General features: G+C 42.8%; 1 protein-coding gene across 2 annotated transcripts in view; it reads right to left on the bottom strand.

Annotated features, from left to right (window-relative positions):
• Positions 1–27,207, bottom strand: part of myo5b (myosin VB) — a 48,753-nt gene that overhangs the window by 13,585 nt on the left and 7,961 nt on the right. For both annotated transcript variants that reach the window (XM_026174640.2, XM_026174641.2), the window contains exons 2-24: positions 17,305–17,415; positions 16,252–16,423; positions 15,550–15,694; positions 14,035–14,191; positions 13,418–13,561; positions 13,257–13,338; positions 12,844–12,951; positions 12,426–12,535; positions 12,084–12,349; positions 11,913–11,994; positions 11,687–11,827; positions 8,074–8,196; positions 7,323–7,406; positions 6,911–7,045; positions 6,740–6,837; positions 5,618–5,704; positions 5,224–5,335; positions 4,735–4,946; positions 4,319–4,475; positions 3,539–3,778; positions 2,339–2,575; positions 1,237–1,330; positions 24–154 (exon numbers count right to left, since the gene is read on the bottom strand). In XM_026174640.2, the coding sequence (XP_026030425.1) occupies positions 24–154; positions 1,237–1,330; positions 2,339–2,575; positions 3,539–3,778; positions 4,319–4,475; positions 4,735–4,946; positions 5,224–5,335; positions 5,618–5,704; positions 6,740–6,837; positions 6,911–7,045; positions 7,323–7,406; positions 8,074–8,196; positions 11,687–11,827; positions 11,913–11,994; positions 12,084–12,349; positions 12,426–12,535; positions 12,844–12,951; positions 13,257–13,338; positions 13,418–13,561; positions 14,035–14,191; positions 15,550–15,694; positions 16,252–16,423; positions 17,305–17,415 (3,228 nt within the window). The remainder of the gene's footprint in view (positions 1–23; positions 155–1,236; positions 1,331–2,338; positions 2,576–3,538; positions 3,779–4,318; positions 4,476–4,734; positions 4,947–5,223; positions 5,336–5,617; positions 5,705–6,739; positions 6,838–6,910; positions 7,046–7,322; positions 7,407–8,073; positions 8,197–11,686; positions 11,828–11,912; positions 11,995–12,083; positions 12,350–12,425; positions 12,536–12,843; positions 12,952–13,256; positions 13,339–13,417; positions 13,562–14,034; positions 14,192–15,549; positions 15,695–16,251; positions 16,424–17,304; positions 17,416–27,207) is intronic.

Below are 27,207 nucleotides of genomic sequence, written 5' to 3' on the forward strand. Positions count from 1 at the left end.
TCTCTCTGAGGTCAGGAGGTCACCTTGTTGAGCGACATCTCCTCCTTCAGGTTGTCATATCTCTGCTCCAGCCTGGAGAACTCTTTGAGGAGGTTCTGGTAGCGCTCCCTCTCCTTATCCAGCTCCGACTGCAGAGACACACTGCTCACTTCCTCTGAAACACACACACATCCATCAATGAACGGCAGCTTTCAGTGAGTAAAGCTGTAAACTCTTCACAGCCTGCTTCACTTCAAAAGAAGCTAAAAAAAAAGTTCCCAAACATGAAGGTGCTAAATTGACGTCGATGATAAAGCTCTGAACTGTAACTGAATGTTCTAATTGTGCTTGCTTTAAGTTCTATAAATGCTCCATAAGAAGATGCACTTAAACACTTTCCATTTAAAACCAGGAAGGAAAAGTCCATCACCAGGACACAGCAGGTCCATCACGAGAACACGCTGAGCTGTAGAGCTTCCTGTGGTTTCAGCAGTAATCGCTCCACTTGGATAAAAACAAACAAAACTAAATAACTAAGTAAATAAATTTGATGCGTCTCCAGTCTGGTTTGTTTTTCCTGCACTGCTCGCTGCCACCAGGCTGAAAGAACTCATTTAGTGAAAGTACGAATGGAAATAAACTGTGAAGACTGTTTGATTGAAGTGTGTGTGTGTGTGTGTGTGTGTGTGTGTGTGTGTGTGTGTGTGTGTGTGTGTGTGTGTGTGTGTGTGTGTCCGTCCGTGTGTGTGTGTGTAATTATACATCTTTGTGAGGACCAAAAATTTGACTGTTACTATACTTGTCGTGTCGGGCATTTTTGAGACTCAAAATGTGGTTTTAGTCTCAGGGTTACAGTTAAGTTTAGGCTAACCATAACCTGGGTTAGTCATTCATTTTTTGATGGTTAGGGAAAGAATTTTTGTCAATTAGATGTCCTCACTAAGACTTACAAGGCAAGTTGTGTGTGTGTGTGTTATAGTCATCTTTTAGTCTCTGAAACTTTTCGATTTTATTCTGCTTCCAGTCGGACTTTCTGACTGAATTCACCTTCGTTCCTACTTCCTGTTTCCATTGGCCACTGAGAAGCAAGCCTGCAGGAAGGCATCAATAAATCATTGTTCTCAGCTTAAAGACAGTCACAGAGGAAAAGTGACTCACTCGGTCTGACTCGTGTTTCCTGTTGCAGACAGAGAGACTCTTGTGTGAGTGTGTCGCTTGCACACATCTTAATCCAGGTGTGTTTTCCAGGTAACCTACCTTCTGTGCTCTTTGAGTGCTGCAGGATGCGTCGGTTCATTTCCTCCTTCTCGCTCTTCAGCAGGGAGTTTTCTCTCTCCAGCTCATCCACCCTCTGAAACACACACACACACGTCGCTGTGTGCCGGTTTTACAACAGTAACACTGAATCAGTTTAAACACCTCTGATGAGTCAAAGCTGGAACAGCGAGCACACTGAAATCCCACCGAGGAAACTTTTCTGCAGTGAATACTTTTACTTTTAATACTCGAAGTAATATTTTCTGATCATATTCATATAATTTGACTTTCACTGCAGGACATTTTCTTGATGAGAGTATTTTTACTGTGCAGTATGAGCACTTTTACTGCAGCAAAGCCTCTGAATTCAAAATCCTGCTCCTCACATACAAGGTCTTAAATAATCAGGCCCCATCTTATCTTAATGACCTTGTAGTACCATATCACCCTATTAGAGCGCTCCGCTCTTGCTCTGCAGGCCTACTTGTTGTTCCTAGAGTATTTAAAAGTAGAATGGGAGGCAGAGCCTTCAGTTTTCAGGCCTCTCTTCTGTGGAACCAGCTTCCAGTTTGGATTCGGGAGACAGACACTATCTCTACTTTTAAGATTAGGCTTAAAACTTTCCTTTTTGCTAAAGCATATAGTTAGGGCTGGACCAGGTGACCCTGAATCCTCCCTTAGTTATGCTGCAATAGACGTAGGCTGCCGGGGGATTCCCATGATGCATTGAGTTTTTCCTTTCCAGTCACCTTTCTCACTCACTATGTATTAACAGACCTCTCTGCATTGAATCATATCTGTTATTAACCTCTGTCTCTCTTCCACAGCATGTCTTTATCCTGTCTTCCTTCTCTCACCCCAACCGGTCACAGCAGATGGCCGCCCCTCCCTGAGCCTGGTTCTGCCGGAGGTTTTCCTTCCCACTGTTGCCAAAGTGCTTGCTCATAGGGGGTCATATGATTGTTGGGTTTTTCTCTGTATCTATGAAGCGCCTTGAGGCGACTTATGTTGTGATTTGGCGCTATATAAATAAAACTGAATTGAATTGAAAATAGCCTGACAGGACGTGTGCTGTGTCTGTCGGTCTGTCTCCCTCGCCCACCTGTGTGAGGTCCATCTTCTCGTTGATATGCTCCTCCTCCATCTTGTTCCTCAGGGCATGCGCCTCCTCCAGCTCCTTCCTCAAGTGCTCCAGCTCTTCCTCCAGCGACCTCACCTGGCCTCCGTCCTCCTGCTCACTGCGCAGCAGCTCCAGCTGCTTCTGCAGCTTGTTCACTTCTGAGCCCAGCGAGGTGTTTACCGTCTGTAGCTGCTCGTTCTGAGTGCGGAGCTCTTTGGACTGAAGCAGGTGAAGCAGCAGTGAGGTTATCATGTACATCACAGCCTTTGTTACAAAGTAATGTGCACTGGTCCAATACTTCATCATAACTCATATTTATTGTTGCTAATCAACGACTTAGACCTGGATCGTTATATCCTATTCATCAACATGTTCGCTGCACACAGGAGCTCACACGTGATGATTATTAAAGGATTATAGTAGAAAAAGAAAAAGAATTGTATTTAACAGACTTTTCTCCTGTGTGCTGATTTTAGATTAAATTATTTAATAAGCTCTTTACCCAAAATAACTTCACTGGAATCATGTGAATCTACTTCTGCTCATCTTTTTGCATAGTTTTAAAACATGATTCAGAGCATCTGACATTAGTCCGCATGACTGTTCACAGACAAAAAAAATAAAAGTAAAAAGCATTTTAAAGCAGTATCACTGCACAGGAGAGGACATGAGTGGAAACATTATGTTCGAGTTGTTTGGAGAAACGCTGTCTGTGTGTAGTCACGTAAACATAACGTCACAGATCGACTCTGATCTATAGGTTTAATTAAACAGGTGCAGTTTGTGAACTTGCACCTACACTTGCTTGTCACTAGGGGGAGATGTGGTGTACTCTGATATACTGTCCACTGAAGACACTTAACAGATCTTAGAGGAAGCTGGTGTTGGGTGGGACAGTTCAAAGTCTTATAAAAACCCACTTTTGTATCATCAATACACATTTCTGTTTATCTACCATCTCTTCACTCCGACGACCTAAACTAAAATGACCTTTATGCACCCCATGTTCACATTATTACAGAAGCAGCGTGGACACCAACTCCTGAAGCTGCTGCTCAGCTAAACCTTTAGAAGACTGAATATTATCAAATAGGACGACCTCCATTTTAATACAACTCGGCATGTTTTATTGTGTGTAATTAACAGACTAGCTTCAGAATAAAAACACGCTTGGTGGCGTACCTGGTCGTCCATTTTCCTCTGCAGCTGAACGATCTTGTTCTCCATGCCCGTGTTGAGCTTCTTCAGGTGCTCGGCAGAGCGAGCTTCGATCTTCAGCTGCTTCAGCTGCCGTTTGGCGTGCATGCGTCTGAAGGCGCACTGGATGGTGATGGCGGCGTTGCGTGCTCGTCTAAACTGCTTCCTCTGCATCCAGCCGCGTACATTCTTCTGGATGATCATCGCCTTGTGATGCAGCAGGAACTGTAGAAGCAGATGTAGGAGATGGTTGGAGGACTAACAGCACGCACAGACACACAAATCCATTCACTCAGAGCGTCCGCCTGACCACATTCCTCCTTTAACTTTGTTTCCAGTTTAATGAGACATCAAAAACTGAGCCGCTTCTTCCCAAAGAATCGGCTTTAAGACTCGAAGTTCATACAGAGTAAAGAACGGGACAGAAAGTCCAACGATTACATAACAAACACAGAAATTTATGAACACATGTCCCAGCTCCATTCAGGGGTTTCCTGTAAAGAGGAACTTCTCTTTCATCCACAGCTGCTTCATGAGGCACTTAAAAGCTGCATGTTTAACACTTAACATCCATGTTTGTAAGAGCAGATTTTCATATTTCTGCTCACGGCTTCATGAAAACTTCAGTAAAGTTAGACTCAGTGTTTAATGAAGCTGTTTTTATTTTATGCAGATTTCTGTCTCTGTGCTTGTTTATTTGCTTTTTTTTTTTTTTAACACTGCAGTTTTGTCGCTGCTAACACCGAGCAGTGATGGCGGCTGTACCTCTTGGTAAATCCTGCGGGTGAACATCCCTTTGGCGTACGCCTGGATGGTGACCACTGCGCGTCTCACTCTCAGAAACTCGCGTCTCTCTCTCACCATGCGGCACTGCTTCTGACAGATGATGGCCGCTCGTGTCTGACGCAGGAAGTCAGCGTACCTGCAGGACGAACATTCATTAACATCACTACATGATTCGCTGCAATGTGACCTTAAACATGGCGGCGGTGAAGTTTCAATTTCTGATTGGCTGACACAAAGAACTTGAAAATAAAGAAGCATGGATTAATTTGATCTTTACACAGTAAATTAAAACAGTTTAATTCTGGATGATCATTAATTATATCGGCTGATTGAAGTTTAGCTCATTTTCTAGCCTCTTCACTGAATCACTCACAGAGTTCCTGGTGTGGGCTCACCTGCGGGCCATGTATCCTCGGCCGTATCTCTGCAGAGTGACGGCCATCTTGCGGATCTTGCGGTATCGGATCCTCTGCAACCAGCCTCGAACCGTCTTCTGGATCTTGATGCAGGCCGAGCGGAACCTGTCAGTCCGGAGCTTCTCCAAGTACGCAACCTGACCCGCTCGGAAGAAGATCTTTGTCTTTCCAAACTGGAACATGTCAGGCTCCTGAAAGACGGATTTAAACGAGGGTGAGGCCGATTAAAGTAATTACCAAATAAATAAATGTGTGAGACATGTGGAAGCACACACGAAAGAATCCCTCTACATGAAATGCAGACAAGTTTAATGACATTTTCGTTAAAGTTGACCTAAAAATTTGGTGTGCAAAATGTGAATAAAAGCTTTACAAAGAACAAATTATCAAGCGTTGAAACAGAAAGTTTATGTTATATTTAAACTTACAGGCTCATTTTTATTTAGGTAGAAGTAATGTGTTTCCCACCTTGATCAGCGTCTCCAGCAGGTTTTTACACACCAGCTTCTTGTCTGCTGTCGTCATGTCTGATTTCTTCATCAGGACTCGATACCTGTTGAAGAAATCTGGGTACGTCCACCTGGAGGAGCGACACACGACACATGCGGGCATCAGTTCTGTGAACTGTGATTTCACTTCACGTCGTGTTGGTTAAACTGTCAAAAACAAGAGTTCTGTTTCTCGTTCGCATGACTGGTTATTAGATTTCAGATCATTATGGCGGCACAGACTTCTCCTCAGGCCTCGAGGAAATGGAGCAGACAGACAAGCAGAGAGCTGCTGGATTTTCCTACCGCTCTGACCATGAAACTTAAACCAGGTGAGGGGTCACATGATTGAATGACAGCTGAGCTGGACTCACCTGGACGGATACCCGGCCGCGCTGATCCGGATCGTCTCCAGGACTCCACAGGCTCTGAGTTGCTGCACCGCTCGCCGCGAGTCAAACCTGCAAAACAAGAAACGCGTCAACCCCCCCAAAACAGAACGATTTTAAGTCCCGCAGCCCAAACTCTTCCTCTCACCTCATCCTCTTCATCGGGACGGCAGCAGAGTCAGCTCACAGCAGACTGAGTGAGTTGGTCAGCTGAGAGCCGAGTGGGAGTCAGACATGTGACTGAGGCGCTTTATTTAATTTCCCCGCGCTGACACAGAGCGGTTTGTGCTGAGCAGCATCAGCAGACACAAACACGATGACAGCTGACAACTGAACTTAGCTGAAAATGTTCACAGAAATGTGATTGTTTTCAGAAAAATAATAATAACACGGCTGTTTGTAGTCGGTCTGAATCCTAAAAATGAATCCTGTCATTACTCAAATATAAACCAACATCGGCACAGTGCACAGAAGAACCTATTTTAAGATTAAGTGGAGAGGATTAACAGACTGCTACTACTTCTTCATCATCTACTATTACTACTACTTCTAGTAACAATAATAAGAATCTTTTGATGTAAACTATGCAGCATTAAGTTTGCGAATTAATTTGAACTGATGGACATCTTTTAAGTAAATTTGCATGTTTATTGTGAGGCACACGTGTTGTTCCTGGTGTGTTTGTGACTTGTAGGAAAACGTGCTTTAGGGGGAATCCCTTTGGTGTAAACATTCTGCGGCGCTGCTCGCTGTGACGGCCGTTAGTGAAACATTTATTTTTGAAGTGAGCTGTTGTGGAAGAATGCGGCTCGCTGCGTTTGGAGAGAGAGGAGCGGTTTGGCTACTGGTTTGGTTCAGGCTGTTTTTTGGGTTTGTTTTTTTTTTGCTTGAATAAATAAGAATTTAGTTGGAAGTGGATCCTGTTTGAGCAGGTCGATGTTCTCACGCCCATGCAGAACCTGTTCGTCATGACCTCTGTGATATCAGACCTGCTCGTCCTGTTGGGCTGCGCCACAATGAACTCGTCAGCATTTTGAACTGACTCAGCGTGTACAACCTCAGATCACTTCCTTTGATTCAAATAGAAAACGAGACGAGCTGACTCACGAGAAGGCCTCTTTGAAGTCGTTGGGTTTGATGCAGCGCACGTAGTGAGGAGTCGTAGCATTCAGGGTGTCCATGAGCAGATGCAGAGACGTCCGGAACTAAAAACACAGAAATGTGTGAGAACAGCAGCAGGAAGCACCACAATGCTCCTGAAAGTCCTGCAGAGCTCACCTGATGCCCCACCGTCTTCCTGTGCTCTTTGTTCGGAGCTTTGGGAACCGTCTTCAGCGCTCGGACATTCACTCTGGCAGACTTTGCAGGGGTCACGTCGTCTTTGTCACTAAACAGGTCGGCGACGAGCTGAAACTGAGGGGAAGAAAAAAAAAAGAAAAAGAAAAGGAGGTCAAAGAAATGTGACATGCATAATCTTAAGATTCAGGTTCACCAGTTCATCAGAAACAAGCAAATTGAATTCCTGCTACACTAACAAACCCAGATAAAGGTCAAATAAACCGGCAGGAAGGACAAAATGATCATTTGTCATCACAAATTACAAAAATGTGCAAAATGTGCAGCTTAAACAGATGACGCGGAGCTGGAGTCTCTGATCTCACAGGAAGAAAGTCCTGGTTCTGGTTCGTACCTGGCTGGCCTTCAGGATGTTGATCTGCTCCTCGTAGACGGTGTCTCTGTTCTTTTCCAGGAAGCCATCACACTGATACTCCACCTGCAGAGAGGGCAAGCTGAGCGTCAACCATCAGATGAAGATAAGCAGATGGACTCAGACTGTAAACTCACAAACAAACGCAAAACGCATATCTAGATATTTCATAGTGATCATGATCAAGGCTTTATTTAGTCATTCTAAGCTTGACTGTAAGTGTGAAAGGAGACCTGCCCAGGGTGTATGCTGTCATGTATTTTAAAATACACCCTATTAGCCAAAAGGACCTTAATACGATTTCTCCAATTCTAGATCTGTCCAAGTGATGTAAATATGAAACTTTTCAATGTTTTTATAATGTGATAAACAGCTGGACCACAGCCTGAGGAGACTGTTTAAGGAATCCGCGTTCCTGTGAAGTGAAACCCTGAGGACATGAGAAGGACTCTTTTTAATACCCTCTGCAGGGGGTGAATGTCCTCGGCTTTAATCTGTCAGTGGAGACAACTCTGCCTTCAGATGATCACTTTCATTCATTTCCGCCCCCAGACTCTGGAAACTTTAAAGCTGACCTATTCTGCTTATTTTCAGCTCTGTTTTTCACTCTCGCTGACATCCTGTGAAGTTCTGTAAAACCAGTAAAAAGATCGGGTTTCCTCTGAGAGTACAGTGTTTGGATACTCAAACTCTGAACCTCATCAAACAGCTGGTGGAGGAGTCCTTGGCTCACCTTATCAGCGAAGTGTATGATAATGAAGGAGATGTTGGACATGCGAGGTTTCTGGAAGTGAGCGCTGCTGGAGTGCTTATTGTAGAGCTTCTGGGCCCAGTTCTGATCCGTCCCCTTTGGCACCTGAAACACAAACAGATTACACAACAGCTCATGGAGGAGATCTATTCAGGCTACCTGAGCGCTGAATTACACATTTACTTCCTCCTCCAGTGCTGTCCCACATTATCATCATAACTTCAAAGACAGAGAGAGGATGAATAAATCATCAGCTCTGATCTGAGAGATTTACACCAGATAAACACACAGATAAGCACCAGAGAGGTGCAAGAAAGTGCAGCACTCAGCAGAGTTTCCGACACTCAGTCTAAACACGGCAGCAGCTCGGGAAAACTGGAGCAGACATGAACCGCATTTCATCACAGCCCTAAGAGTTAGGGCCCGAGGATCATCAAACTCTAAATATTACAGGAAAGTTCTCCATCTTACATTTTCCACACAACCCATTAAAAAGGACAAAGTGTTTGCAAGCGCTCAAAAAAATAAGGCAAGAATAAGATTATAAGCAGATGTCTCACGTCTGTGGAAAAACGTTGTTTTTATGAGTGATGAGCTCAAACTTTCAATCTAAACAAAGCATATTTGATACATGAAACTAAGTTTCCGATTCCAGGACACGAAAATGAAGCCAGCATTGACGCCAAAAACCGCACATCCTCCAGTGTCCACTGGAGGCTCCAAAAGTGAACAGAAATCAACAGTTTTGATCGCTACGACTTATTTTTTAATAATAATAATAATAATAATAATAATAATAATAATAATAATAATAATAGATTGCATTTATATAACTTTTTTTCGAGACACTCAAAGCGCTTTACAATTCCACTATTCATTTACTCTCACATTCACACACTGGTGGAGGCAAACCACAGTTGTAGCCACAGCTGCCCTGGGGCAGACTGACAGAAGCGAGGCTGCCATTTCACACCATCGGCCCCTCTGGCCATCACCAGTAGCTGGTAGGTGAAGTGTCTTGCCCAAGGACACAACGACCGAGACTGTCCGAGCCGGGGCTCGAACCGGCAACCTTCAGATTACAAGGCGAACTGCCAACTCTTGAGTCACGATCGCCCTTTTTCTCCTTCATAACAACTTTACAGGGAAATGGATGGGTGGAAATGGTTGGTTCATTTATAACTCACCTGTTTAAAGTTTGCACTATTAAACGCTGTCTGTAGTCGTTAGCTGTCTGTAATTCTTCACCTCAGCTAAATAGTCTCTGAACTGGACCTCTGGATTGTTTTTGTGCTGTTGGAGAGTTTTTGAAGAAGTTTGAACTCTTTATCGCTCTAGCACAAATGGTAACAGAGTTACGGTGACTTAAAGAGCCTGTATAAAACAGGCCAGCTACCAGGTGACGGTTTAAAAATAATTATCGGATCATTAATATGTAAGGAAGTCTGAAATTTAGTTCATGTGAGCGTAGCTCTAGGATTTCATTATTTACCGGCATTTGTGGATGCAACAACCAAGCTAGCAAGCTAGCTAGCATTAGCTTATAACTTAACATTTCCTTCTGGCTCCAAAAACCCGTTAATAGTGCCTTAATCCCCACGAGGTATCGAAACGGCATGTTTCACAAAAGTGCTTAGACAGTGTAAAATGCTGGATGGATAAACATTTTCTCAGCTTAATGAAGAAAATACTGAAATTCTTGTTTGTGCTCCGGAAAAGCATACAGCTCTAATACTGGACCCCTGATCTTGGTCCATTAGCCTTTTATGCCAAGTCTTCCATCAGGAATCCTCAGGGTAAATTTTGACTCTGGTTTTACTTCAGATGGTCACGTTCAGTCATTCATGTTTTTATCACTTAGTACTACTACTACCACTACAATATGTCCTAATAGGGCTGCTCAATTAATCGAATCTTAATCACGATTACGATCTGGGCTTTCAACGATCATTAAAAATGACTGAGCCGATTATTAGCCCCTCCCTCATTTATCCGCGACACCTTAAAGGCCGGTCCGTGAAAATATTGTCGGGCATAAACTGGTCCATGGCACAAAAAAGGTTGGAGACCGCTGATTAAGAGGACCCGAGGGAAGCTCGGAAAGCTAAGCAGAAGTTATTTGGAGAGTGACTGCCGTTGGTTGAAAAGAGAGTTTAAAAAAAAAAAACTTCAGTGGTGTTGCACACTATTTTATATTATTTTTTTAAAGTCATTGTTAACCCTTTAAAGCCGGTCAGAGCAGTAAGCTCCGTTTTGCGTAACTATTGTTAAATCCCTGTAGAACCTGAACCGTGTAAGCTAGCGCAATAATTAGTTTTCCATATGAAACCGGAGGAGTTGTACTTACATCTGATGCCATCAGCTTGTCCTCGGTCACGGTTTCGTTCCACATATAGCTTTGCAAAAATTGCATAAAAAGCGCTTGCAGGAACAAAAACATAATATTCCAGAAACACGCTTTGCCGTTCCTATCAGCTGTTCGTAACACTTCCCACAGTGAAATGATGCACATGCTGTTTTCTTTGCAAATTTGCATCATAGGATTGTTTTTTGTTTTTCCTGCAGTATATAAAAATTGCTGTATCTCCAAAATAAAACTATGAAGACACTCAAAATAAATTTCCTGTGGTGGGAAACTATTTTTTGCAACTTTATTGTATTTAAAGTTTTGAGGGATAAACCTCTTAAATTTCTCCAAGTAGAAATATATGTAAACAAAACAAAAGCGATTTTCAATTTTTTTTGTAGTTTATTGCACTTTTTTGCAATTTATGTAATTACTATGCACTTAATGCATACATATTATTAAAATATGGGCTATAACAGTTGTATTGATGTATAGCAACTTGAAATGCTCCCACAAATGGCACTACAGCATGTAAAAAAATAATATAAGCTCTGGTGGACTTGGTTCTATAGTAGGTCTTAAAGGGTTAAATAAATATCGTCAAATAATCGTGATCTCAATTTCAGTGAAAATAATCGTGATTATCATTTTTGCCATAATCGAGCAGCCCTATGTCCTAAGTAGTATTATCTCACAAGCAAAACTGGAAACTGTTATTCATGCTTTTGTTTTTTCAAGGTTGGATTACTTTAACTCATTATTCACCTGCTTAAACAAAGCATCACTGGAACATCTGCAGACTGTACAGAACACTGCTGCCAGACTTCTGACCAAACCACCAAAGTTGTCACGTCACACTGCTACTCGTCCAGCTCCAAAGTACGCGTCAAGATCTTGGTTCTCACTTATAGGCCTCTGAATGGTCAAGCACCAGCATACATCAAATAACTTTTACACCTGTATGTCTGTATGTATGTATGACTCTGGAAGGCTCTCCCCTTTAGTTTGAGTCTGCAGACTCTATTGAGCTTGTTAAAAAGCAAAGCAAAAAACTCATCTTTTTAAAATGGTTACTTTTTTTTGTTCAGCATCCAAAGACAACTTTGAAGGTTTTCCTTGATTCCATCCTTTAGTAGAGTCAACACAGCAGTTTTGCGTTCTTTTTGTGTTATAGTTTTATTGGTTTTGGAGAAAAGAACTTTAATGTCAAAATCACAAAAATATAATGTGTGTGACGGTCAGTCTTACTTTACACTCCTCGTCCAGCAGGTCCAGGATGCCGAGCCGAGCCTCGATCAGGTCGATACACGGCTGGTTATCAGCAAAATCGATCAGAGTCCAGGGGATCTGCTCCTTCATGTACTCCTCCTGCTCCAGCTTGAACACATGCTGAGGACGTAGGAGGATAACAGTTTGAATCAGTGAAATCCTGAGAGGTGTGGCAATTTACATTAAAGTTCATCAGAAAACTCACAGAGTTGAACTGCTGCTGGAGTTTCTCGTTGGCATAGTTGATGCAGAACTGCTCAAAGCTGTTCACCTCAAACGTCTCAAACCTGATGAAAAACCACAGACACCTTCTTATCCAGGTCAACAAAACAAACAACAGCAGGTGAAGCAGGTGGTTAGACGCAGGGCTTCGTACCCATAGATGTCAAGGACTCCGATGAAGGAGTGCTGCTTGGTGGACGTCTGCAGAGAAAGGTTAATGTGCTCTACGATCCAGTCGAACATGCGGGCGTAGATGTGCTTGGCGAGGGCGTCGCGGGCGTTGGTCGCCTGCTTGGTGGACATGGTCTTCACGTACGTCTCGGAGGTGGTGGCAAGCTTCCTGTGGCAGAGCCAGTGCTCCATCTGCTGCAGCTCCACACCCAGCAGGTTGCAGAAGTGCTGCAGGTGGACGTCCTTCCTCTGAAACACGAACAGAGTCAAAGTCAGAGCGTCGATAAAAGCTGAGAAGAGACTGAAAGAAAGGCCGTAGATGTACCGCAATGTGGCAGGACTCCCCGTCTCGGTCCGAGCAGATCTCGACGTTCCCAAGATGAAGGATGGACGCAATGACTTTAAAGATGCTGTTCTGACTGCTCTCCTTTATACCTGTAGATCAAAAACATGACTGAAGTGTCTGTTTATGGAGTCACAGGAGGGCCAGCAGGTCTCTGTTAACGCTTCGCTGCATCTGAAACCAGCACATGGTGAAAGCTCGACCATCAGCGTCACACTACAACTGATCCAGAGTCTGAGTTCTTACTACGAGCATGGAGACGAAGAGCAGTTTTAAATTTAAAATCCTTTTACTTGTTTTTAATAGCAGAAAATGGTCTCATTGTCATGCATGCATCCCACATCTTAATGTTAAGATGAACCACCAAACATGGTGTTCGGGACAGACTCGTGACTCTTACCCAGCAGCGTGAAGGCCTCTCTGGTCTTCTTAAAATCTTCGGCGTCATTCACGCCCTCGATGAAAATGTTTTCGCCTAGAGACGTGTACGTGAAATCCTCTGCACTGGCTGAGGGAGGAGAGAAAGAACCGATCGTGAGACGAAAGTGAATATTTACAGGCAGAATAAATACTGACTGAACTTCCACAGCAGTGAGCTGAATCCTGGTAACATGAAGAAGCAGGAAAAGACTTCAACCTTAACTCTAAATAAATTTTTTTGTTCAGAGATGAAAAATGATCATTTTTAGACCAATAATCCTCAAACGATTTGACCCTGAGGCCGACTTAAAGAAGCGCAACTTTAGACTAATACTTTATCCCATTTAATAATAATCGTCCAACCTAAACACAGCTCCCAAACTTTTGACTCACTGAGGGCGAGGTCTTTGAACTCCGGTAAGCTGGCAGAGGCGCAGAGCTGGTAGAAGATGTGATAATTCCTCTCGTCCTCAGCCTGAGAAAGAAACAAACTCTTTACACAGATGAACCAATCAGGTTCAACCAAACATCCTGAGCGAGTCTGTGAGACTGACCTGAAACACGACGCGGGACTTTTCCAGCAGGTAGGTGCGCATGTTGGCACCGATGATGTGGTAATGTCTGTTAAAACCGATCTGGATGTACTTTCCAAAGCGGCTGCTGTTGTCATTGCGAGTGGTTTTTGCATTTCCAATCGCCTGATGGAAAAAGAGACAATATCATCCATGTTCTTTAAAACTGTGCAGCAGCTCCTGCTGCTGCATGGATGCAGATTTATTTCATGTGAAACAAGTCGCTGTTCTCCCCTCCGCAGCCAACTCCGGACTGCCTACAGCACGCTCCATCGAAGTTTTTGAGGTACAAAGTAGATTTTTCTCTACTTCTATTCTCTGGTGTACACCTGCTCAGTACTAAACCTCCAGGATATCGTTAAAAAAAAATACATTTATAAAAAAAAAAAAAAAAAAAAAATTCTAGCAGGGGTCCAGAGATGCACACCAAGTCAAGGGAAATGGGCCAATTCACACAATTTTTTAAATCCACGATTCTCTGACTACAAAGTGTTTGGAAGGAGGTTTATTTAACCTGCAATTTGGCAATGGATATAAAAAGAAAATTAAAGTGCTGTTGGCATCGTAATATAATATGAAACAAGGCTCCGCCCACTCACCTCCATAATGGGACTGGACGCCAGAACTTTGTCCTCCACGTTGGTGTCGCTGGCTGAGCCGCCCACCGTGGCAAAGAACCGCATGGCGTACTTTGCAGAAACCGTCTTCCCTGCTCCGGATTCTCCGCTCACGATGATCGACTGATTCTTCTCATCTCTGACAAACACCACAGATGAAGAAAATGAACCACACCACCTCTATGGTCACAATGCAGGACTTTAATTCGTTCTACTAAAGTTAGCAGATGCTTGGCCCTGAGAGAACGATGAAGACTAACAACAATAACAATATTAACTGATGTAAATACTAAATTATTCACTTTTCCATTTGTTTATCAAAATATTTGGATTACAGTCTAACTTGTTTGCAAAATGCAACGATTTTAAGGTTTTTAGGCTTTTTTTTTCTTCCTTTTTTGTTAAAATATTTAAACTTCTTTTTAAAAATTTCAGACTTGTCTTTATAAATATTAAAATGATTTCAATTATTGTAGTTAATGAATTTTAATTTCCAAAATATAAATCTAAAAATGATTAATTTCCTTTTTCTAAATATGCCATCAAAGCACAAATATATGTCTAAATACATAAATCTCACATTTAAAAATGTGAATCTATAACTTTATGTACATAGATATGAATCCTTCAGGTGTTTTCCAAGAATCACAACAAATAATTTTTATTGTGCAAACTGGACAAACACTGAAAACACAGTTAACTGAGACTGTTGGGAAGAAATATTAGAGGATTCAAACAAGTTTAACCATAAACCCCAATCTGATTTTCATTTTGTACAATAAATTATATTTGTGATAATACATCCACTTACATTAGATAACATGAATATTATCCAATGTTTCTGATGAGAACCTCTCAAGCAGCTCATATGAGTTCTCCTGAAACTGCTCCAAGTCACAAAAATACTGGAAGTAAATTATAAAATGAAATTATCTGCATCCTTTACTTGTGCTCTTAGTTTGAAGGTTATGTAACAAAGAAGAAACTGTCCCTCTCTCAGACGGTTGTTAAAGTATTGTGAGTATGCCGCTTCCTTAAAATGAATAAATAATTCATTGAGATTCAGCTGAGAGTAGAATCGGCTAAGATGTTTCACAGCAGCTCTGGAAACACTCTGCAGATGCGAGTTTCACATGGATGCGAGTTTCACATGGATGCGAGTTTCACATGGATGCGAGTTTCACATGGATGCGAGTTTCACATGGATGCGAGTTTCACATGGATGCGAGTTTCACATGGTGTTTCACCATCTCTGCGATAAACTCAGCAGATACAAGTAGTTTAAAGAGAGCGTTTCCTCCCACGTATCTCGCCACGCTAACCAGCTGCTTCGCACACGCTGCTGAGCAGAGGCGTGACTGTAATTAGACTCCATCACAGAGAAAGTGGGAGTTTTTCCTCAGCTCTGTAATCATCGTGCTCCTCCAGCATCAAACCGCAAATGTCACAGAATAGGACGCACTCGTGCCGACGACCAATAAGAACCCACAGTCTCACCTGGCCATCTGCTTGTAGGCCTCTTCGGCCACAGCAAATATGTGAGGGTCCATGTCGCCCATGTTCTGCCCGCTGTACGCATTGATCACCTCCTCACCATAAATCTGCAGCTGCTCGTACGGGTTGATCGCCACCAGCACGATCCCTAAAGAACACACGACATAATGTTAAATGAACAAGAATAATCACACAGTGAGTAAAAATATGAACAAAGTGTTGATCTATAAAAGGCAAATAATAAATACATGAAACTGAAAAAAAACAACTCCTTAATTAATAAAAAAAATAATAATGAAATACTAATATTACATATATATACACGTATATGTGTATATACACATATATATACACACACACACACACACACACACACACACACACACACACACACACACACATATATAAATATATAAAAACTATGAAGTTAGTCAACAGATAATGACAATAATTTTTAATGACAATTCAATAAAATTTATAAATATTTGAATAAACAGACAAAATAAGCGTGAAGGTAAAAAACATTGAAGAAATGAAAGAAATTATGTGATATTAAATGTAGGCAAAAGGAGAAAATAGGAGATATACAAAAGTAATAATAAAATAGTGAAATGGAATAAATAAACATCTAGTAACACAAATAAATATTTCTATGATATTTCTAATAATCCTGCACTAAGTGAACCACAGGAAGTGCTGACTGACCACAGTACGTGTAGATGGCGTTGGACTCAAGGAATCGCACTCGCAGGTTGTGCAGCACGGCGGGTTCGTGCAGGTAGCTGAGCGCCGTGAGGTCATTCTCCCCCACCAGGATGTCAGGGTTACGCAGGAAAGGAAGAGGGTTACTCTTCGGTCCCACGGGGTACTCCAGAGGCTGAAACGGGATCAATACGCCATCAAGACACAATCAATACGTCGTCACACAGACTCAGATTGTCCCACAGACACTGAAGCCTGACAGAGGAGGTATCCTTTAAGTCCTGACTCCCTCAGACCCTGCAGGCTCTCCTGTTACAGATGTGTCACCAACACACAGCAGGACAAACATCAACATCTGGACAGAAACCAGAAACTTCGCCTCTGCCTTCAACCATCAAACACTTCATGATGTGACATCAGAACATGAGGTAAAAACGACGTTGATGGAAATTTTAAAAAGTACTTCTGAAAGAAAAACACGACTCTTTTAATTGGATTTAAGAAACAAATTTAAGATTTAGTGCGATTTTTAAAACACACACCTAAAGAGGAACTCAGTGGAGAGATGCAGCAGACTTGATGAATGCACCTGTGTGCTGTTCTCTCCTGATTAACACTCAGTAATGACTGATCATGTTCCTGATCAGCTGATCATTCTGGGCTGAACTCTGATAGATTTACTCATCAGCAGCTTCTTATGGATAAACCACTACGACAGCATCATCTACACAGTGAACCGTAACTGTGCTGTGATCAGTTTGACCCAACATGATTTATTTACTTGAAAATTGTATAATTTGAACAAATATTTGTTTCCGTCCTCATTTTCTCCCCTTGTGAAATGTGAAAATTTACGAAATTAATCATGTAAACTTATTTTATGTACAAAATGCATTAATCCATATACGCTCCTCTCTGATCAGCGGAGAAGCACACAGTCTGATGTAAATGAGCTGAAGAGCAGCTGAACATTGTGACAAGCAGGAGTGCAGATTTGTTTTCCGATTCCTGCTGAACACTCAAACTGGCAGCGGCACATCTGGATCTGTCTGTTACCGTTTCATCCTCGAGTTTCAGCCGAAGGACCGGGTCTCCTTCTTTGTAGTCTTTGACGATCTCTGCAGCCTTCCAAACATCCTCCGTGTCCGGGATCCAGACCCGAGTGTACTGAAACACATGAAGAAGAAACACTTGAGTGCCAACGTTTCACTGCTCTCAGTCTCAGTTTAAACATCAGCTCTTCATGAGGGAGGAGACGACTGGACAGAGGCACGTTCATCAGCTTTAAACATGGTGACATGTTTGGGACAGACAAATGTGAGAACAAGCAGTGTAAATGTTTGACTTAAGCAGTGCGTGTACGTGAGTGTGGAGGATATGAACCTGCTGAGGGATAAACTCACAGATCCTGAACTCAGAAAAACAGAGTTTGAGAAAAGTGAAAAGATGGCTGAAGGTTAAAGCGCGGCCACTCCGAGGGCACGCGGCGTGATAACAGGGTCGTCTTTACCGTCAGTGTGAAGGAGCTTGTCGGGATTATCAGAAGTTCCTCCTGGACTTTTATCTGTTCCTGCAGATTAACACGTTTGCACTTCTGATCAAAGGAATCATTAACCGATTATCAGCTCTGTGGAAATTACCGCAGACGAGCTTTCATCTGAAATAATCCTGCAGAGGCATCATGACAGAGAGAGTAGCTCAGTCACATGACGGCATGAGACACCTGAACATACCTGGGTCTTTTATTAGAAGTAAAATCATTACTTTAGAAGAACAGACTCTGGGGACCGTGCTTCACTTTCAGGAGGAAAATTAGTTCTTGTCCTACTTTTGGGAACTCTTGGATGTTTTCCTGTTGGTTTGAAGCTGCTGAGCTTCTCCTCCTTTTGTTCCTCACAGACTGTCAGTGAGCTCCTCCCTGTGATGAGATTCATGATTCACACAGACTCATAGCAGTAGAGGAATCGTAGCGCCACCCCACCTTCAGTCTGGTGACTCCTCTGCCTCTTTGTCAGTGCAGCAGAGGTTACAGGTGAAGCAGAGTTCTCTCTCTAGACAAAGACCACCGAGCAGAACGACCCAGGTAACCCTGTAAAACCTGAACCATGAAACCAGCACCAGCACATGTATTAGTTATGATAGGCGTTTGTGCTACGATCATAATCTGACATACACCAATCCAAATGTTTCCAGATCCAGGCTGGTACCTGGGCTTCAGGTAAACTATGATCCTGAGCGCTGATCTGATATTAGAATCAGAATCTGTCTTCATGTGTAAGATGACATCAGGTCCACTTAAAGCTGGATCAGATATAACCAGCACAGATCAACGTCTGTGTTTATTATGCACATTTCAGGACCGCTGACGCAGCACCGGGTCAGCGCTGCTTCCCTCTGTTTGTTTGAAATCTTTTCAGACTTGACTGCAAACAGTGTTCATGACTGAGAAACTGCTGACGCTCACCTGTTTCTCTCCGTCTCTGTTTTGTTTGCATCATTACAGAAACACTGTGTTTTTTAAACTCCCTGCAGCTCCAGTCTGTGTGTGAGGAGGTGCATCACAGTGAGCCTGAGGGCAGGGAAAGAAAAGCTCAAGTTCCTGTAAGTAACACAGGATTGTTGGGTTGTTGTATCCTCAGACAGCTGATGAAAACAGATCAAGGTTTAATCAGCCCACAGCTGCACAGATGTGTTAGTGCTGATCAGACTGACATCAGGTACAAACACGATCCTGAGCAGATCTTGTCCCTGTCTGCCTCTTTGACCCTCTGAACCCAGTGGACCTGCAGCATGACCAGCCCAATATCGTCGTTTATGGTTTGTGTTTGTTCCTGTTCTTCATTCATCTGCAGCAATATGGTGTCACTTCCTCCTCTCAACAGACAAACTCAGAAAAATAAAGGAAGCAACATCACAGCATCTGCCTGCATGCTGAGTCCATTCAAACAATCTGAGGTCACTGTGACAGAAACTAATGAGAGCCGAGGACAAACATTCCCGCATTACATCACTGCCTTCAATGCAAATGCACTGCTGTGCACCAGAAGCTCGTTTCCATACAGTTTGCCTGTGTGACAGACAGGAATCACATGAGGTCACATGACCCGAAGCCACTGAAACACTCATGAGAGCAGCCCGGGAGTTCAGCTCTACTGAAACACAGCATACATTAGCACAGAGAGCACGGGGAGGCAAACTGATGGAAATCTCTGACGCCAGGCAGAAGGCAAATCAGTCCTGATGACATCATGAATATGTACATTACATAATTGAAGCACGCTCTGGTTACTTTCCATAGAAACAGGGGGAGTCAACATGTTCCCAGACATCCCACACAATCCCCACCCAACATGTTCAAGGTTCCTGTACAGCGAGCTCCTGCCGTCTCCTGGCAGGTAAACCTGTAACTGTGGATCAGGCAGGTAAACCTGTAACTGTGGATCAGTCCATGTTCAAAGCATGAAGCACACCGCAGGTGCACATGTGGAGAATTGACCCTGTACACGAGAAAACGCTAACTTCCTGGTTTGAGACCGGATGTGGGGTTGTGCATTTCCGGTAGCTTTACTTTGCGGTCAATCGCTACTGCGAACATATACTCCAAAATCATGTCCAAAACTCGAAAACGGAAAGATCGCGTTAAGTTACAAAGAGCAGAAGGTGGGAACACTCACCACTGTTGTGTCATAAAAAATCTAATGATCAATTTTGACGTCTAAAGAGTTTAGATCGATCAGTTGTTTACATCACTCAACACAAGCAGAACTGCATCACTGCAGCAGAAGACACATCGTCCACATTCAGAAGCACATCTCTGTATAGTGACTGGTCTTATGATTTAAACAGGCAAATGTTCAGCATTCAAACTACAGGTGAAGAATAGTCAAACCAGATGTTTCCCCCATTATGTCGAGATCAGCTAGTCAAGTACACACCTACACAGCATGTTAACAAACCGTGAAAAAAGCCACACAAAAAATGAATGATTGCTGATAAGGGTTTCTATACATTAGTATGTACGAAGGGTATGTTGTGACTTACCTTAAAAATTACAGCGGTCCCTCGCTATAACGCGGTTCACCTTTCACCTCGCTGTTTCGGATTTTTTAGTGCAAGTTTGCATGCTTATTTTTTTTTACGTCACATTGTTTCCTGCGTCCTGATCGCTGCAGACGATCTCCTCCGTGACGTCTCTCCTGTACAGTACAGAATCGCTGCATCGATCGCTAGCAGTGTGACTCTGAAGTGCAGCGCTGTATGTCCACGATGTCCACCAAACGTTTTGCACCGTCAAAAAATAAAATTGGCTACTTGATTTCACCCATCGCTGGTTATTTTTAAAACATAACACCCGCGATAAACGAGGGACAGCTGAGAAATATAACATTTGAATCCATTTTCTCTTTTGCTCTGAGGCGCGGGGAAAAAATATTGACAAGTTGATGAACATCATTTACAGATATATTGGGTAAATGCCCAAGACATCTATAGGAATGTAAATCACCGCTTGATTCATTCATTTGCTTAACTTGTTTTGGACCATAAACCAGGCGCCGGAAACAAAGCTCCCCACAGGAGTTTCCGCACCGGAAGTAGCATATGCAAACGTGCACACAGTCAATAACATGCAGGAAGTTCTGTAGCCCAACGTTTTCTGCCCACACTGGAGAGCCATCTTGGGGTTAAATAACATCAAAAAATGATTATTATGAGAAGCAGCAGATTTGTATAAGAGCTTACAGTTCTCACTGCTGTGATTTCAAAGCCAGCAGAAACACTGTCCTCGCATCCTGGAGCTCTGATCTTCATCTGTGTGGCAACAGGCAGGTAAACTGTGCTTCAAAGAACCGAAACCAGCACAAAAATGTCGATTCAGGCTTTTTCAGCTCTCCCTAAACAAACACAGTTTCTCCTGCTCTCCGTCACCACATGCTTCTCAAACCGGAATACTATTACACACCATTTAAAGCCTCCTGAGACTGGGCAGGTTAACATTTCAACTGAAATCAGAACCACAAATAGAGAAAAACACCAGGACATTAAAATTCATTACAATGCTGCTATTTTAACGTGAAGTAGTCCCATTGTGCTTATGCTCCTGTTCTTTATTCTTGGACCCTACTAAATTAGATTTTCATGAGTCACAGTTCAAAATATCAGAATCAGAAAGGGTTTTATTGCCAAATGTTGAGCAGGTTTACAACATTAGGAAATTGCTGCAGTGCTTAGTGCAAACATACTGTCATATAACGCTTAAATAGACATGAAAATAAAAATAAGAATAAGAATTAAAAGTGCTAAGTAGATAGATATATACATGAGTGCAGGTGGTGAACAGTGCCAAACATGGAATGCTGCAATAAATATCTGATACTGAGTAGATGGAGCAGCCTGTCAGTTTGACTTCAGTCTGAAACAAACTGTCTCTGCTGCTTAAACAGAGAGTGTGAACAGCAAATGGGCGGAGCTTCTATACCTTCTCTATGACAGCATCCAGATCCAAGAGCAGTGAAAAACTGACAAATGAGATGATGATGATGATTATTAGCATTATCATCATCATTATAAACTTTGGTTTGTTTGATGTGAACAGGGTGTGACGTGTAACAGAATAACAAAGCTTCAGTCTGCAGGCATGAACTAAAGGACGTCTGACACAAAGTATGCTGTGAGCTCGTGTGTGATGGCATGATCTCTATCAAACAGTGTGTGAGTGCGGTGTGAGTAGTAAACGTGTGCGTGGTGTGAATGCGTGTGTGGTATGTGTACGCTGTAAGTTTATCTAGGACACCATCAGTAATTATCCAATGACTGAGAAGCATGAAGTCCACATGCACAGCATCTCAGCAGGAAACTCAGCCAGTAATGAGGACACGGACACACACACACACACACTCACACACACACACACACACACACACACACACACACACAGTTGATTTGTTGTTGTTGTTGTTTTTCCTTCACGTCTCTGCACAGGCTAGCATGTCTTCAGCGGGGGAGGGACTGTACATGTATGTGGACAGTTACTCATTGTTTGTCCTTTGAACTCTGATAAGTTTCAATTCATTCAGCCGAAAGTAACACAACATGACAATGAAGTGAAGAAGAGCAGCTTAAAAGCACGTCTCCACAGACCGAATCTGAATCGTTTTACCCCCCAAAAAGTCACTGATCAGGGCAGAGCTGAGCCGATTTGTGAAAACATTTTCTTCCCACCTCTACAAGTAATCTGTAACTTGCCAGTGTTGTGTTAAAAAAATACTATTGAGCAAAAACAGCTGCTGGATTCAACTCCATGTTCAAACAATGTTACATCTACCCGCAGAAATGCACAACAGAGAAACTGCACAGCTCCAGCATCATGCTAAAGCTCTCTTCCACATCTTTACAAAATTTAAAGCTGTGGCTCAGAATCAGAAAGCATCTGTGTAAAAACAAATACAGCAGGTCTGATTTCTGAACGAAGCTGGGTTTAACTCTATCTCAGACTTTGTTTTCCTTCTGTGAGTCAGAAACGTGGACGGACTTGACATTCCGCTGCTGTGCTTTGTTTTGGGGGAGGGTTTAGGGAAAGAAGAGGACCAGCAGTGGAGGACAAGTACAGGTTTGGAATAAAAGACGAGCCTGCAGGGGAAGTGAAGGTGTTGGATTAGCACACACAAAGACCTGAAATGGCTCTGAGTCACGGGGCAGAGTTCACAGGCTGGTATTTCACTCTGAGCCTCTAACCTGAAGAATGAGTTTGTCTGTTTCTACATGCACAGATCAGGTTTCCATTCAGAGCTGCACAGGTGAGCGAAGTCTCCGCCCAGTGACGTGTCAGCACGGTGACATCAGCCCCAGGGTGAGTGCTGGGTGTGTCCTGCAGGAAGAAACAATACGACCTGTCGAGGAACTTTGACCTGCACTGAAAGCTCAGAGAGAAGAGAGGCCGAAGGTCGTACATATCAAACATTCACCCTGACAAAGCACATTACGACACTGCGTGTCCTTCTAATGTTCTCTAATCACACACTAGTGTGGTGCTAAAGCTAAAGGGAGTCTCCCTTATTGTTGCTACAGGAAAACGTCCTCTGAGGTTAGGCAATAAAGCACCACACATATACAAACACAGAGACAACAGCTGCTGACGTGATCCACAGTTCAAGCTCAGCAGGAGTGAGAGACTTCAGGTTCAGTACTTTGGTCCATTAACTTTTCAGTTGTGATTGGACTGTTTCAATGACATCACCCTGCATCATGCAGGTGGGAAAAACCCAATATGACTTCAGTGTTTCCATCAACTAAATGCAAAACCGTCTCACCGCGAGCACCTTTCAGTGGAGGTGAGGCAGCAGAGGTTCCCCTGACCAGCTCACCTCCTGGGTGTTTTGGCCTTTTCCAACTCGGAAAAAGCCCAGGAGAATGCCTCACTGTTCAGAAGAGCTGGAGGAGATTGGTGGGCATGGCGGGAGTGGGAGTCCTGCGTATTTCTGTTCAGACTGCTACCCCAAGACTTGTTTAGCAAATGGGCGGATGGACATCCTCAACTAGGGCCACATCCACACTAGCCCAGATAACTTTGAAAACTGCGTTTTTGTATAAAAACGCTCCGCATCCACACTTTCGTTTCCAGATGTTTTCACAGAGTTGTGCGTCCACATTGAAACGGACGAAAACGCTCACGTTCCAGTACTGCGCATGTGTGAAACGCAAGAAGATTCGGCCTGCCTCATTTCTGTCTGCCGTTTATTTACTTTCCAGCTCTTTGAAACATCGCGGCAAAATGTTGAAGAAAAGCACCGTTTTTAAATGGACTAACATGAGGTGGAGTTGTTGCTGCGAGTAACACAAAAGTACAAAGTTGCAAAAGCGAGTGAGAATTAAAGAATTTGAAGAAAAGCTCTCTGGAGCATGTACAGACTGATATTAATCTTTAATAGGACTGTAAAAACAGAGCAAGCAAAACAACTGCTGTATAATGCCCTCTGATAATGCCTTAGTGTAATTGGTCACATGACTGCATCACATGACTAAAATGCGTCATCGGACCCACAACTCTGAAAACGCTAGTGTGGACGCAGAGTGTTTTCAGACGAAAACACCGTTTTCAAATCTATCCGGGCTAGTGTGGATGTAGCCTATGATGACAATGTTTCAGTGTCTATCACACCGCTCATAGAGGGTCGTATGATAGGGCAGTGGTTCCCAGACTTTTTTTGCTGGGCCCCCCTTTGTTTTACAAGAAAAATCTTCGCCCCTCCCCGCACAAACACATCCTCCAACCACACACATCCATATTTTGTTTTCAAACTGCATTGCGTTCATTTCACACCTCAAACAAACAAAAGTAAACTGCAATAAATTACAGGTAGCAATATAATAAACTACTAACTCTTTTATGCTACGTCCACACCTACACGGGTATTTTTTGAAAATGCAGCTGTTTTTATGCGTTTGGGTCTTTTGTAAACGGTGTTTCGAATCACCGAAAACACAGATTTTTTTAAAACTCAATTTTTGCGTTTACGAGGAATACAGAGTTCATCACGCAACGTTAAAGGTATGTGCTTTTTTTCACGTCACGCTGTGCGCCACATTATTGTTTACATGAGATGAATTGCAGAATGGCAGATAGAGACAAAATACTGTTAATCTGACTATCTGCAGGTTTTACACACTTACATATACACGCAGTTACTGTCCCTCCATTTAGAAAGGCAGAGGCACGGTGTGATTATTTTACATGTAGTTGTTGTTGTTTTTTTTCAATGTGTAATAATATTCAACATTGCTATCAATACATTTTTCAAAAAATGCCTCTCTGTGGAAAATCGGTTCAAAAAACAAACAGCTGTGGGATCCTGTTTGTCCGCGATTTGAACCGAGGGAACAAATCGTGGCAGGATCAGCCTGATATTATTTGTATCCAGCTGTAACTTTACTGTATAAAGAGCCAACATCTCCAAAATGTCAGGAGTAGTTTAGTCAATACAACAAGTGTTTGTGAACTAAAAATCAAGAATGTGGGATACTGTTTGTCCGTGATTTGGAGAGCCCAGCGCTGCTCCCGACGCAGGGAAAACTAATTCAGAGACCTAACTTGGCACTTGTGTAGGTGAAGCCAAAGGGAAGATCTGCTTCACCATATTTTCTAGTCTTTGGCTTGGAAGGTTGGTTTGGAAACATATTTGGTGATGCTTCATCTCTGCGTTTGTGTGGGAGCCCTGTCAAAAGCCTGTCCATTATGCTACAGCACCCCCCCCCCCCGCTATGGTTCTGTGATAGGGGGTCTGTATGCATTATCATAGGATCTCCCTTACGATATAAAGCATATACAATACATAAACCTTGAGGCGTCTGTCGTTGTGATTTGAGGCTCTATCGATAAAATTGAATTGAACTTCTGCTTCCAGCCTCATCAGTGAGGAACAGAAGTTAGATTGGTTACAGGATTAGTGGACTCGGTTTTCAAACAACCAGCTTCCTCCACCTCAAACTCCACGCTCGGAGAAAAACACTCTAACACACAGACAAAAGTTACAGAAACCATAACCATCAGTACACCGTGAAGTGTACAGTTAATCAGCAATAACAGTTCAAACATGGTCACCTCAACTGTCAGCATTCAGCAGTTCTGCCTAATGCTAATAACAACATTAAACTGAAAGCCTTTAATTATTATATCAAACAAACATTCACCAAGTTCAGGATCACTGGATTCTGTCACTACAAACTTAAAGGAAACATTTATGTTTGAGAAGCAAACATCAGAACAAAGAGATAATAAATCTCTTTGATAAATGCGACAGAAGTCAGATCTTTGTGTAGAAGTTTGCTCTGCCAGATTTGTTAGTTTACCTGCAGGAACGCACGTGGTAAAAATGATTGACACGCAGGTGGAGATGCCTATGACAGGCTAAACTGGACAAACGCAAACACTTAGCAGGTTAAGGTGAATGATAGTGTTAGCTTGATTAGTTTGTGACCGGAGGTGACATCATCAGTGAGCCGCCAGGGTGGAATGAGACCGTTTATTAATCATGCTCTGATCTTCATCCAAATCATCCAAAGACAGGTGGAAACTCTTCTTATCAGGCCCCCACTGAAGTGGGCGGGGTTCTGACAAGAAGAGTTTCCACCTGTCATCTCTCTGGATGGGTTATGTGAGTGAACATGGCTCTCTGCTGGCAGAATGTAGGGATCTACAGACGCTCCATCCACCTGCAGAGAGCGTCTGTTGGCAGGCTGAGGCAGTGTCCAAAACATAAATCAATAAATATTTTAGTTTTTAAATACTTAAGTGCACTTGATTCATCTAAGAGTTCACCTGCATTTTGTTTATAATATGTGAGACAGGTGAGTGCAGAGGTTTAGTGCTAATCACAGACACATTCATGAGTCTTCAGGGTTTCTGTGAGCTGGACAGCACGCTCCATTCATCCAGCAGCTGCAGCGCTAGCCGAGCGCTGACAGCAGTGGGAACCAGAGAGCTGCAGCTCAGGAGGAGAGAGATGCAGTCTGTTTGTTTCCTGCTTCCTCACAGACCCACAGCAACATGTAAATCCACCAGCAGGACAGCTCCACCCACATTTATCAGAAATCACACAGACTTCTTTCCGGATACAAATAATTACCTGCATGTGTAACAGTCTGTTATTAACTGCTTCAAAACAGCAGACCAATAAATACATTTAACAGCTGGAATAGCTGACTGACAAAACCCCAAACAGCAGAACTGAGTGAGACAGACGCCGGCTCTGGAAGGGTTTATGTCACATTATTTAAAAAAAAGAAATAAAAAATACTCGACTCCAGGGAAAAAAATGAAAATAAACCCACAATGCCTAATGAACAAAACTCTGAATCACTAAATATTGAGGTGCAGACAGACTCAACACTTTGTAATGAAGACAGCAAACATAACAAAGCTGCTTCATCACCTCAGCGGAAAAAACTCCAGCCACAACCAGCACC

This window comes from Astatotilapia calliptera, chromosome 7 (genome assembly GCF_964374335.1).
Source record: "Astatotilapia calliptera chromosome 7, fAstCal68.1, whole genome shotgun sequence".
NCBI lineage: Eukaryota > Metazoa > Chordata > Actinopteri > Cichliformes > Cichlidae > Astatotilapia > Astatotilapia calliptera.